The sequence below is a fragment of the Carassius carassius genome, chromosome 6, assembly GCF_963082965.1.
Source record: "Carassius carassius chromosome 6, fCarCar2.1, whole genome shotgun sequence".
In the NCBI taxonomy this organism is placed as follows: Eukaryota; Metazoa; Chordata; class Actinopteri; order Cypriniformes; family Cyprinidae; genus Carassius; species Carassius carassius.
Genome location: NC_081760.1, coordinates 40,104,256 through 40,118,497, shown reverse-complemented (window position 1 = coordinate 40,118,497; position 14,242 = coordinate 40,104,256). Strand labels below are relative to the sequence as shown.

Here is a 14,242-nt window from a genome sequence, read left to right as displayed (position 1 = left end):
GTTTATTTTTCTTTATTTGTGCTATTTACACAATGTTTAAGTTTTTTTCAAGTTTGTAGGTGTCAAGGTACAGAAACCAAATAATTAAATGTAAAATAGCACTGGATAGTCTTCAATGTAAAAATGAAATATACAATCAAACCTACATTTATTCAGACACCTCAACATTTCTCACATTTCTCACATTATTACAGTTTAGCTATATATCAAAAATTATATCTGGTTTCTGAATAATTTTTGGTTTGACTGTTAAAACTACCAAGTAATTCAGTAAAGAGCAGTGAGTGATTTTCATTTCCATTTTCTTGAATTAACATTACAGCAGCCAGTAGCTAAATTAGGCGCGGTCACTTTAAGAGATTATGTACGCATCCAATATAATACACATCCAGTCTTTTTCCTCAACTATTTACTTTCACTTAAGAAATAACTGACAGTTTTTTCGAGCATAATTTCCAAGGTGGATATTTTGACATATTTTGTATGTATTTATCGGCACAAGAGCAAAAATAAGCAATTTCGATGTTCAAGTGTTTTGAGACGCCTTTCTCTGCGTGAGCCCTGAACACCAGAACACGACGAGTACAGAATTGGCCTCTTTCACATCTTTTTGTTTGTTCAAACTTCGATTTGTATTTGTCCGTTCAGGTGCAGGAGGGACTTCGAGGAGAACTTCGCAGAAGAGAGCTCGGTTCAGTGTCGCTGTCCGTGATACGCGGCTCTCTCTCTCGTGTGCACCGAACACAGCGCGCGAGTAACCAGCTACTCTGTTCAGCTTCTCCGCGTCTTGTTTTTGGATGCTTTAATGTTTAAATCGACAAGCGGTAAGGCGTAAAACATGTGAAAAAAATAAGTTTTCGTGACGATGCGCAGCAATGGCCCGTCAAATGTCCTGAGCATCTTTTTAGGCTGGCCTCAGCCAGTCGGTTATATAAAATATCAAGGTGAAAGTCATCATAGCTTGCTTAGTATAGACCCAGCTCCCAACCCAACTTTGAGAGTAGATTAACGGCAATATTTTTTTTATCGCACAATTAGAGTCTCACGTTAACGCAGCACGTTAACGCCGATAACGGCCCACCACTAGTTAATATATAAATGTTGCGGTACATGCCCTAGACCCTTTCAAGTACGTAACAGATACCAAGCTGGATGTAGTCTCACCTGGGGTCAGAGGTCACTGGTTCAGCACTGAATCTAAGAGGCTGTTCCATGGATGCATCACTCTTCAGAGACACACAGCTGTGATCTGGAGATGAAGATCTCTTCCTCTTCCTCCTGCTGACTCTAAAATATAATTATTCATATAGATCTTCACACAGTAATTAAAACAACACAATTAGTTCAGATGATGTATGATGTTGTATGAGTCAGTCTATTGTCTCCAGTACGAGACAGTGTCTCACCTGAGGTCAGAGGTCACTGGTTCAGCGCTGAATCTAAGAGGCTGTTCCATGGATGCATCACTCTTCAGAGACACACAGCTGTGATCTGGAGATGAAGATCTCTCACTGATCTCCATGATGAAGAATTGATTTGAGGTCTGTCAATGAAAAAAGACAAATAACACTCAATAGTGAATTAGTTTTTTGTAGCTATGACTCTGCTGTTCACCCATAATATAATTTTTTTTTAGTAATAATCTATTTTTCTAATCATGCAGCAATGTAGTGATTCTGTGCTTGTTCAGAATATAAACTAGTGATACCTGACTGACAAATCTTCACTGTTTAGAAAGACGTGTTTTTATAGTATCAGACCAGATTTTAAACCCCTATTCAGATGGATCAAATTTTCTAAACTACGTTTGAGTTTCGATTCTTAGCACCTGATGTCTGCGATTTTTTATGTATGCTGGTGTGTGAATGAAGGCGGACGAAGGAGAAGATATGCTAAACTTTTAATGATCGTGGGAGAATAAGGGCACATCCAACATAATACAATACATCAACTTAATCACGGACAAGGAGGAACTAAAAAAACAGGGTATACAAGCATGAGGGGAGAAATCAGGTGAACGGAGATGGGTGGTGATTAATCAATTAACCAAACAAGAACAGGAAAATGACCAAATAAGGAAACAGAAAGTTAATGAATGTAACAGTTCGCCCCCTCCCGGAACCGAAAGAGGAAGGAGGGTGGGGGTTCTGTAGGCAGGCGTGGGGCAGGCAATGGAGAGGACCCAGGGTGGAGTTGGAGGGAGAAGCCAGGGAGGAGTCTGGAGCAGGAAGAGCCAGATGTTGCTCCAGAGACCAGCCAGGATGACGATCCTATGCCCACCTATGTGCTTTACAGATGAACTTGAAGTCTTTATTATTTCGAAATGTTCAATAATAAATATTCTATTACTGTATTTCATGATAGAAGTTCATGATCCAATTCATGAACAGATGATTCTTTTATTTTTTTTATTTTTTTTATTTTATTTTTTTTATCTTTTATTATTATTGATCATTTATTTTGTTTATCGAAACCAGTGTGGAAAACAATGGTTCACAAACTACATAGATCTGAGGTACAGGGCTCGCAAAGTCGCTAGTCGTTGTGTATCACCGTCCTGCCAGCCGGCTATCTTGAATAGTGTTGTAAAATTCCTAATTTGATTTGCGTTGTTCATTCGCTTGAAGGGGTGAAACTAGGGATGTAAACGATTAATCGATGATCAATTAATTGTCGATAAGAGATGCAATCAATTAAGGCTGTCGATGATCATTTAAACGATTTAATGTTAGGCTGCTTGCAGTTCATGCGCAGAACACGTACGAGCCACTGTGAGTGACGGTGACCGTATATAAATGCATCACCATTAATTCACAATCCACTAATTAAGCTTTTAATGTGATTTAAACTTTAAAAGTACATTAAAATAGAAACAACACAAAAGTTATTCAACATGAAAAGCAATAGAAATGTAGTAACTAAGTCATTTAATAAGATACAGGACAGAGAGACTATTCATTCCTACAACTTAATTAATTAATTCCTACGACTTATTAATTTGTGGCAATTGTCCATGTTTCATTATTTTTGTTCCCTAAATAACCCATGATTTAACTGAAATAAGGGAACAAATTAATAAATAGAACAAATTCTTAATTAGTTAGATTGTGAAGATTTCGGAAAAGAAACCAGCAAACCAGAACAAAGCACCATGAAGGCTCTATCTCGAACGGCTGCCAGAGGCACGGTCACGATCTAAAATTGTTCTAACCCTATAAGAGCACAAATCTTCTGTTTTTATTGTGAGTGTGCACAAATGAACGTAAACACTTTTGCGAAAAAGGTTTTGAAATTTTTGTGTGTCTCAGCTGTTTTGATCGCGCAGGAGCCTGGAGCACACGTATATTCTAGCGATTCAAACTTACATCGCAGTCTGTTCATTATCAAAATAAAATACAGTCAACTAAACATTTAACAGGTTACACTGGTCAGTTTAAATAGACCAGTATACTGGTCCACTCTGCTGTTATGGCAAGGACGTTTTTGCTCATATGAAGAGGATCATCTTTTCCGTCTATGTGCAAATGTGTAAGTAGTTTACATTATAAATAATAGTTTAACATTCAAATACATTTTGAATATGGAAACAAATGGATTTGTGCTGAATGAGACATGAGCAGTAATCTCCAAATAAATCAAGTCTAAATTGCATCAGTCGGTCTGGACCATATCTGGACGTCTACTTGGTCGCTGTTGGACAGTGTTTTCTCTACTTCCTGTTGGCCTTCTGTAGCAAATCGTAGCTCCGTGTAGCTGTTTTTATTTTATTTTTTCTCTAGAATCTTTATCTTACTATCACTCTCTGTTTTTTAAAGTGGTAAAATATAACTTAATTCACACCATATTTCTGATATTATCGATCAATCTTATCAGATTAACTTTGATCGTTCACTTCGTATCACTAGATACAGCTTTGGATGCGTCTAGCTCAGGGATTCCTGTACATTGTTCGGTTCCGGAAACAGAGCCCCAGCAGCAGGGCAACTGGGTGACGGTGAGGCAGCGTAGTCGTGGGTCAAAACACCGCTCTTCTGTTCCGATCAAAACATTAAACAGGTTCTCCCCACTCAGTGATGCACCCACTGAGAAACCTGATGAAAGTGCTCTAGTTATTGGTGATTCTATTGTACGGAACGTGAATATAGAGACACCAGCCACCATAGTCAAATGTTTACCGGGAGCCAGAGCGCCTGACATCTTGGCAAATTTAAAAGTGCTGGCTAATGCTAAACGTAAATACAGTAAGATTGTTATTCATGCCGGCGCTAATGATGTTCAAGTTCGCCAGTCGGAGAACACTAAAAATAACATTAAAGAGGTGTGTGAACTTGCAAGCACGATGTCAGACACTGTAATATGCTCTGGTCCCCTCCCTGCTTACCGTGGTGATGAGATGCATAGCAGATTGTCATCACTCAATGGCTGGATGTCTAAGTGGTGCCCACAGAATAACATAGGTTTCATAGACAATTGGACGAGCTTTTGGGGCAGACCTGACCTGTTGAAAAGAGATGGTCTTCATCCCTCCTGGGGTGGCGCCACTCTTCTCTCTAGAAATATGGCAAATAGTCTTCGTGTTTATACTTGACTAACTGGGGCCCAGGTCAGGAAGCAGACAGACTGGCTAAACCAACCGTCTGCTAGCTGCCTCCCGTCACAGAGGTCAGTTAATTCTTAGCACATAGAAACTCTTTCACCTAGATATCACACTATAGAGACGGTGTCTGTTCCCCGAACTAGAAAAAACAAAAAACGTCCAAACCAAGTTAAGATTAACAATTTAATTGAGGTTCAACAAATAAAAAACAGAAGCAATATGGATAAACAAATGATAAAGCTTGGCTTATTGAATATCAGATCCCTTTCTACGAAAACACTTTTTGTAAATAATATGATCACTGATCATAAAATAGATGTACTCTGTTTGACAGAAACCTGGCTAAAACCTGATGATTACATTATTTTAAATGAGTCCACCCCCCAAGATTACTGTCATAAACATGAGCCGCGTCTAAAAGGCAAAGGTGGAGGTGTTGCTTCAATTTATAACAATGTTTTCAGGATTTCTCAGAGGGCAGGCTTCAAGTATAACTCGTTTGAAGTAATGGTGCTTCATATAACATTATCCAGAGAAACAAATGTTAATGATAAATCCTCTGTAATGTTTGTACTGGCTACTGTATACAGGCCACCAGGGCACCATACAGACTTTATTAAAGAGTTATTTGGTGATTATACATCCGAGTTAGTTCTTGCTGCAGATAAAGTTTTAATAGTTAGTGATTTTAATATCCATGTTGATAATGAAAACGATGCATTGGGATCAGCATTTATAGACATTCTGAAATCTATTGGTGTTAGACAACACGTTTCAGGACCTACTCATTGTCGAAATCATACTCTAGATTTAATACTGTCACATGGAATTGATGTTGATGGTGTTGAAATTATTCAGCCAAGTGATGATATCTCAGATCATTATTTAGTTCTGTGCAAACTTCATATAGCCAAAATTGTAAACTCTACTTCTTGTTACAAGTATGGAAGAACCATCACTTCTAACACAAAAGACTGCTTTTTAAGTTATCTTCCTGATGTATCCAAATTCCTTAGCATATCCAAAACCTCAGAACAACTTGATGATGTAACAGAAACTATGGACTCTCTCTTTTCTAGCACTTTAAATACAGTTGCTCCTTTACGCTTAAGGAAGGTTAAGGAAACCAGTTTGACACCATGGTATAATGAGCATACTCGCACCCTAAAGAGAGCAGCCCGAAAAATGGAGCGCAGCTGGAGGAAAACAAAACTAGAGGTATTTCGTATTGCTTGGCGGGAAAGTAACATATCCTACAGAAAAGCATTAAAAACTGCTAGATCCGATTACTTTTAAATTTAATATTGTGATATACTGTTACAATTTAAAATAATTGTTTTTAAATTTATTATACTTTAAATTATCATTTATTTCTGTGATGCAAAGCTAAATTTTTAGGGTCATTATCACATGATCCTTTAGAAATCATTGTAATATGATGATTCATTATCAAAGATGGAAACAGTTCTGCTGCTTAATATTTTTTCAGAACATGTGATACTTTATTAGGATACTTTGATGAATAAAAAGTAAAAAAAAAATATATATATATAAAAAAAAGAAGCTATGTTTTTAAAATATAAATATTTAGTAATAACAATATACACTACTGGTCAGTAATTTGGGGTCAGTAATTTTTTTTTCTTTCTTTTTTTTAAATAAAATCAATAATTTTATTCAGCAAGGATGTGTTAAATTGATAAAAAGTGATAGTAAAAAAAATATATTATTAGAATTTTTTTTTTTTTAATCAATGCAGTTCTTTTTAACCTTTTATTCATCAAATATATTAAACAACAGAACTGTTTCCAACACTCATAATAAATCAGAATATAAGAATGATTTCTAAAGGATCATGTGATAGACTGGATGTTACATGTGACACTGAAGGCTGGAGGAATGATGCTGAAAATTCAGCTTTGCATCACAGGAATAAATTATTTTTCTTTAAAGTATATTCAAATAGAAAACTATTATTTTAAGTTGTAATAATATTTCACAATATTACTTTTTTTTCTGTATTTTTGTATGTACTGTATATATATATTAGAAATGTATTAGATTACCACGATTTTAACAACTGGCGATAAATGAATACTGTCCAGCATAGAGCACAGTTTTCAGTAACAGTCTCAGGTGCGCAAAGCAGAGTAGTTACGTTTCTCCATGTAAAAGCTTACCTAAAGCAGCAGTTCTCAATTCCAGTCCTCTTGCCCCCTGCTCTGCACATTTAGTATGTTTCTCTTATGGCTTCCGACATTTCTATTTAAACGTAAGTGCCCTGTGAAGTGGACATCACAGGATATTCCTCCATGATAGTTGAAGCTACCGCTCCATCACGAGCACAAATTATGGCAACTCACGCATTAAACATAATTAGGGGCGAGTGTGTGAGGTTAAAGCATGTTCTGAGTTGTAGGTACAGTTTGTTAATCTCCGCTCGAAACTAATTTGCTGCTACATTGCTGCACATGGACTGAGCACACAAGCTTGCACATAATGTAGCCTAAAGATTGCACATAATGTAGCCTATACACATATACATAGCCTATAACTCTCGGTTACATCTCCATCATTTTACACTGCGTCACAACAACTCGCTCAAATCTCCGTTAAAGTGTGAAGAGTTTAACACGAGAACGACATTCTACAATAATACATGATATTAGAAGCTGACAACTCAACTTACCGTCAACTCTGAGACCTGAACAGAAGGATTTTAACTCTTCAAAATACGCGTTTACTCTCCAGTTTACTTTCGGTTCAAACACAAAGAGCCCCTCCTCATCATCTTCCTCCTCCTCCTCCTCCTCCTCCTCTTCTTCTTGTTCTTATGCCGCGTTTCAATCTTTGAGTATATCGCCGTACTGCGCTGTTATACAATCCGTATTTTCTATTATTATATTAGTACACATTCCCGACTACCCTATATGAGCTGGAACCCTATTACAGTACATTTGCTTTGAATACGCCAAATTAACATTAAAACTTAAATCGTTAAATCTTCTCTAGATGACCGATTTCTGTTTCGCATTTCCTCTCATTGCTTTCTGTTGTCCAAAATCTCCAGATCAGTGTTTACTTCAGAAAGATGATTCGGTTACATCTCCATCATTTTACACTGCGTCACAACAACTCTATGGAATGATATTGCGGACTTTATTCAAAAGGAATTGCAAATTGTATTTGCAATTGTATTTGCAATTGCGTTTTCAATTTGTGGACGCATAAAATGTGACATAATTCAAACGCAAATGCGAATCGCGCATTACCGTTTTCATTTTCGATTAAGTGAACGCACAGTGTCTGCCAAATTTAAAATGGAAATGCAAAGTACGTTTGCAATTGTGTTTCCCATATCTTACAAGCTATGAGCCTGTCATATTTAAATAGCAATATTAATTACCCCATTTGCCTTTTCACTCTCTCTGCACTGTGCATGTAAACTGCCAAAACTCAAATGGAATCGCAATACCTTTTGCATTTGAATTTCCAACGTCTACACGGAAACCTGTCAATCAAGTGACAGGGGTGGGGCCATTTTATTGGGCGTGTTTGCATTGGGAATGACGATCGTACTAAAATGTACCATGTTTTTACTAGGGTAAATATGAGTTAACGATAGTGTTTATAATTAAGCCACAGTAGCCACAAATGTACAGTTGTCTGAGACGAAATGTTATTTAACATCATGAACCATAAAATGTAGTCAGTGTTCTGCTATTGTTTATTTTCATAATAGGTAAACATAGGCCACTAACTTCAGCCGCCAAACGGGCGACATCACACTCCCGAGTCAAATGCACAAAGTCTGAACTACTGAGGAAGCAAGTCCGAAATCAGCGGTTGAAGTTAGTAGGATAAACAAAAAAATAAAGAACGTCTGTGTTGGCCTAGGTTTCGAACACACGCTAATAGACAGTATGCCGTGAGAGATGACAGTCACTAACCACTGAGCTACCTAGCTACACAGAAGCAGCACCAGATCTCTAGATTCAAGACAGGACTATCGGCTTTACATCGTGCAGCTGCTGAATCAAGAAAATGTGACCTTTGTTTACCTATTATGAAAATAAACAATAGTAGAACACTGACTACATTTTATGGTTCATGATGTTAAAGAACATTTCGTCTCAGACAACTGTACATTTGTGGCTACTGTGGCTTAATTATAAACACTATCGTTAACTCATATTTACCCTAGTAAAAACATGGTACATTTTAGTACGATCGTCACTTCCCAATGCAAACAGGCCCAATAAAATGGCCCCACCCCTGTCACTTGATTGACAGGTTTCCGTGTAGACGTTGGAAATTCAAATGCAAAAGGTATTGCGATTCCATTTGAGTTTTGGCAGTTTACATGCACAGTACAGAGAGAGTGAAAAGGCAAATGTGGTAATTAATATTGCTATTTAAATATGACAGGCTCATAGCTTGTAAGATATGGGAAACACAATTGCAAACGGACTTTGCATTTCCATTTTAAATTTGGCAGACACTGTGCGTTCACTTAATCGAAAATGAAAACGGTAATGCGCGATTTGCATTTGCGTTTGGATTATGTCACATTTTATGCGTCCACAAATTGAAAACGCAATTGCAAATACAACTTGCAATTCCTTTTGAATAAAGTCCGCGATATCATTCCATACAACTCCCTCAAATCTCCGTTAAAGTGTGAAGAGTTTAACACTAGAGTGACATTCTACAATAATACATGATATTAGAAGCTGACAACTCAACTTACCGTCAACTCTGAGACCTGAACAGAAGGATTTTAACTCTTCAGAATGATCAGTTCTCTGTTATAGATCACTGCGGCCAGACTCCATCTCGAGAAACAGTCATTCTAGCGTCACGGTGTTTTGTGGATGTTACGGTAACACAGTCAGGTCAAGGGAAAAGCGATCTGACATTCCTTTACTGAGACAGTTTCTCTGTCAATCAATGAGTTAATCAATACATACATACACATAAATAAATAAATAAAAAATAATAGAAATGTCTGAAAAACAGTCCTATAAAAATTTAAATGACTTCAAATGTTGAGTATCCTAAATGAAGAATTAAAAAAAGCTGTCTGGTGGGAAATTACAAAATAAAACCCTTTAATGCTCTTGCATATAACCATATTTTTTCTGTAAATTCACAATTCACTTTAAATTAACAGTACACCAGTCCAGAATGTCATTTCCTCAATGTCTTCTTTTAAAGGGTCATAAACATGAACACATCACTCCCATTCTTAGATCCCTTCACTGGTTGCCGATTTATCAGAGAATAGACTTTAAAATGTTCCTCTCCATATATAAATCACTTCATAACAAAGATCCTGTCTATTTATCTGACCTTTTTCATCCTTATAAAATGTAATGTACAACCCGAATTCCGGAAAAGTTGGGACGTTTTTTAAATTTTAATAAAATGAAAGCTAAAAGACTTTCAAATCACATGAGCCAATATTTTATTCACAATAGAACATAGATAGCGTAGCAAATGTTTAAACTGAGAAAGTTTACACTTTTATCCACTTAATTAGCTCATTTAAAATTTAATGCCTGCTACAGGTCTCAAAATAGTTGGGACGGGGCATGTTTACCATGGTGTAGCATCTCCTTTTCTTTTCAAAACAGTTTGAAGACGTCTGGGCATTGAGGCTATGAGTTGCTGGAGTTTTGCTGTTGGAATTTGGTCCCATTCTTGCCTTATATAGATTTCCAGCTGCTGAAGAGTTCGTGGTCGTCTTTGACGTATTTTTCGTTTAATGATGCGCCAAATGTTCTCTATAGGTGAAAGATCTGGACTGCAGGCAGGCCAGGTTAGCACCCGGACTCTTCTACGACGAAGGCATGCTGTTGTTATAGCTGCAGTATGTGGTTTTGCATTGTCCTGCTGAAATAAACAAGGCCTTCCCTGAAATAGACGTTGTTTGGAGGGAAGCATATGTTGCTCTAAAACCTTTATATACCTTTCAGCATTCACAGAGCCTTCCAAAACATGCAAGCTGCCCATAACATATGCACTTATGCACCCCCATACCATCAGAGATGCTGGCTTTTGAACTGAACGCTGATAACATGCTGGAAGGTCTCCCTCCTCTTTAGCCCGGAGGACACGGCGTCCGTGATTTCCAACAAGAATGTCAAATTTGGACTCGTCTGACCATAAAACACTATTCCACTTTGAAATAGTCCATTTTAAATGAGCCTTGGCCCACAGGACACGACGGCGCTTCTGGACCATGTTCACATATGGCTTCCTTTTTGCATGATAGAGCTTTAGTTGGCATCTGCTGATGGCACGGCGGATTGTGTTTACCGACAGTGGTTTCTGAAAGTCTTCCTGGGCCCATTTAGTAATGTCATTGACACAATCATGCCGATGAGTGATGCAGTGTCGTCTGAGAGCCCGAAGACCACGGGCATCCAATAAAGGTCTCTGGCCTTGTCCCTTACGCACAGAGATTTCTCCAGTTTCTCTGAATCTTTTGATGATGTTATGCACTGTAGATGATGAGATTTGCAAAGCCTTTGCAATTTGAAGTTGAGGAACATTGTTTTTAAAGTTTTCCACAATTTTTTTACGCAGTCTTTCACAGATTGGAGAGCCTCTGCCCATCTTTACTTCTGAGAGACTCTGCTTCTCTAAGACAAAGCTTTTATAGCTAATCATGTTACAGACCTGATATCAATTAACTTAATTAATCACTAGATGTTCTCCCAGCTGAATCTTTTCAAAACTGCTTGCTTTTTTAGCCATTTGTTGCCCCCGTGCCAACTTTTTTGAGACCTGTAGCAGGCATTAAATTTTAAATGAGCTAATTAAGTGGATAAAAGTGTAAAATTTCTCAGTTTAAACATTTGCTACGTTATCTATGTTCTATTGTGAATAAAATATTGGCGCATGTGATTTGAAATTCCTTTAGTTTTCATTTTATTACAATTTAAAAAACGTGCCAACTTTTCCGGAATTCGGGTTGTACTTGAAGCAGTGCTTTAAGTGGCCCAATAGAGGTGCTGGTACTCTATTATAGCCTATATATATATATATATATATATATATATATATATATATATATATATATATATATATATATAAGGGGTTTTATATACAGCAGTCAACAGTCGACCTTATAAAAAATAATAAATCCTTTTATTAGTTTGTGGATTTGCTTGAGCTAGAAAGAGCTACTGAACATAAATAAAATGTGCAAAGGGATAGGGTGACCAGATGAGATTGGCTTAAATTCGGGGCAGGGGGGCTGGAGGGATAAGGGGGGTGTCTGCGGTCTTGGGCGATGGGATGGGGGGCTTATGATGTTAGACTTCGTAGCCTATAATAAAAGATAATGCATTTCAAACCTTAACTAAACACATTTTTATTCAAAGATAAACCATCTGTCATTATTCTTTATTCTGCCACAAGAAACAACAACATTAAAATCATGAACTCAAATGTCATTGTAAAAAGAAAAACAATGACGTGGGTGGGGTGTGAGCCAGCGAGTCATCTGATTCTGACCGTGCTGTATTAGTACTCAGAGTCTGAAGCCAGGAGAGCATATTAAGTGTTGTTCACTGTATTTGTGTTTATACCGAGCCGGGTGTGCGTGTTTCACACATCCTCTGCAGCCGCGGTGAGTTGTTACTGACAGCGGCAAAAGCGACGCATGCGCTTTTCACTTGTTAAACTCAAAGGTGTATGGGTAATGTAGTCTCTGCTCTCAGTGGGAAGAATTAGGAAGCGTGCATTGTGAAGGGCGCACTGAAAAGCGGCAGCGCAGGCAAAAGATTAAAACCTCTATTAAAACAGATGTCCAAATGAGCGTACCGGTACGCTAAAAGCACCTTCTGGGCGCACGGAGAGGTGGCGGTACGCTCAAGAGCTATATTTGGAAATGGCGGTACTGAGCACCGGTGCCTACCGGCCCACTTAAAGCACTGACTTAAAGTACATGGAAACACCTTCATGTTAAATACATTAAGTACAGTAGTTCATGTATTTAACATGAAGGTGTTTCCTAGTGTTTCTTACATCCAGAATTATAATTATAAGTAGCAGATTTTGATCAAGTTTGAAATCGTGGGTGTGCCCCCTGTGCCTCCACAGCGCTATTGAGAGTGAGGAGTCATGTGCCGATTTGGGCGGGGTCTGAGCCGGTCGGCCATGACGGTAGGAGATGCTAAACATTCCAGAGCTCTTTAATTTTAGCGCATTTATTATTTCGGTGGAACAGAGATGGATCTACAAATATGAAAAAGAAAAGGAAGTAAAGCATTGCAAAAAGATAAGGTGAAAGAAAGCTCATACCAAGCGTAAAACAGCGGTATTTGGAGAAGCTTTTAGGCATCCAAAATATCGACCCATACGAGCTCCCTGCAGCGGAGTGGCACAGAGACCTGGACCATTACCTCCATGCATGAAATCTGATGGGTGGGTGGCACGGTTCAACTTTTTCACGGTTCGGTTTGTTTCATGGTTTCGGTATGGTTCGGTAGGCTATGTGCTATATTTATGGAAAAACTATACTTAAAAAGAAAAATCTAACTACAAGCAACAGCACAAATAAATACAATAAAGATACAAATAAAATAAACAGTGATTTTCAGTTTTTAGGTCTAGCATTAGTTTTTAGGTACAGCAATTGAATAAAGTAATCAAATGTAAAACAGCATTGCATATTGGACTGTATAAATAAAAGATTATACTTTATTAAAGTTACAAAAGCTTTTAAATCGAGAGCAGTGAGTGATTTCTTTGTTGTTGCTGTTCGATTTATATAATATTATATATATATATATATATATATATATATATATATATATATATATATATATATATATATATATATATATATATATATATATGGGGAAGTCGTGGCCTAATGGTTAGAGAGTCAGACTCCCAATCGAAGGGTTGTGAGTTCGAGTCCCGGGCTGGCAGGAATTGTGGGTGGGGGGAGTGCATGTACAGTTCTCTCTCCACCTTCAATACCACGACTTAGGTGCCCTTGAGCAAGGCATCGAACCCCCAACTGCTCCCCGGGCGCCGCAGCATAAATGGCTGCCCACTGCTCCGGGTGTGTGCTCACAGTGTGTGTGTGTGTTCACTGCTCTGTGTGTGTGTGTGCACTTTGGATGGGTTAAATGCAGAGCACAAATTCTGAGTATGGGTCACCATACTTGGCTGAATGTCACGTCACTTTTTTTTTTTCACTTTTAAAGACTGTCACTTTAAGAGAATGCACTGATACAGAAGGAAGGCCTACGATCAGCCGGTTATGTCTGCTGTAGGATACTTACCAAAACAGGCATTTTGACATGATTTTTTTGTGAATTTGTCCATTTAAACAATATTTCAGAGAGAGCTTATATTTGCGTGGGTTTGCGCACTTCGGATGAGCGCATGCACAAATCTTCTCACTGCATGCTCTTAAATGTTTAAACTGACAATGCATTAAATGAGTTTAGTTTAAACACATATTAACGTGTGCTGTTCAGGTCTCGCCTGTGCGCGCGCTATAAGCACCCGGATGATGACGGAATAAATGACTGCTCATATTCCAGCATACGGCATTCACATTGAACAAGAGTTAATGGTTTGTCCAGGGTTTTATTTATTTTTTAAGAATTGCCATGCATC

General features: G+C 37.9%; 2 protein-coding genes across 4 annotated transcripts in view; both read right to left on the bottom strand.

The window, feature by feature from the left end:
- LOC132142892 (NACHT, LRR and PYD domains-containing protein 3-like) overlaps window positions 1–7,374 on the bottom strand; it is a 125,239-nt gene extending 117,865 nt beyond the window's left edge. For both annotated transcript variants that reach the window (XM_059553085.1, XM_059553086.1), the window contains exon 1: window positions 7,287–7,374. The gene's annotated coding sequence lies outside the window, so the exon portion shown is untranslated. The remainder of the gene's footprint in view (window positions 1–7,286) is intronic.
- The window catches only part of LOC132142891 (NACHT, LRR and PYD domains-containing protein 3-like), a 62,328-nt gene extending 52,863 nt beyond the window's left edge, over window positions 1–9,465 (bottom strand). For both annotated transcript variants that reach the window (XM_059553082.1, XM_059553083.1), the window contains exons 1-3: window positions 9,348–9,465; window positions 1,407–1,543; window positions 1,165–1,287 (exon numbers count right to left, since the gene is read on the bottom strand). In XM_059553082.1, the coding sequence (XP_059409065.1) occupies window positions 1,165–1,287; window positions 1,407–1,522 (239 nt within the window). In that variant the 5' untranslated portion in view covers window positions 1,523–1,543; window positions 9,348–9,465. The remainder of the gene's footprint in view (window positions 1–1,164; window positions 1,288–1,406; window positions 1,544–9,347) is intronic.
- Window positions 9,466–14,242: the final 4,777 nt, after the last annotated feature.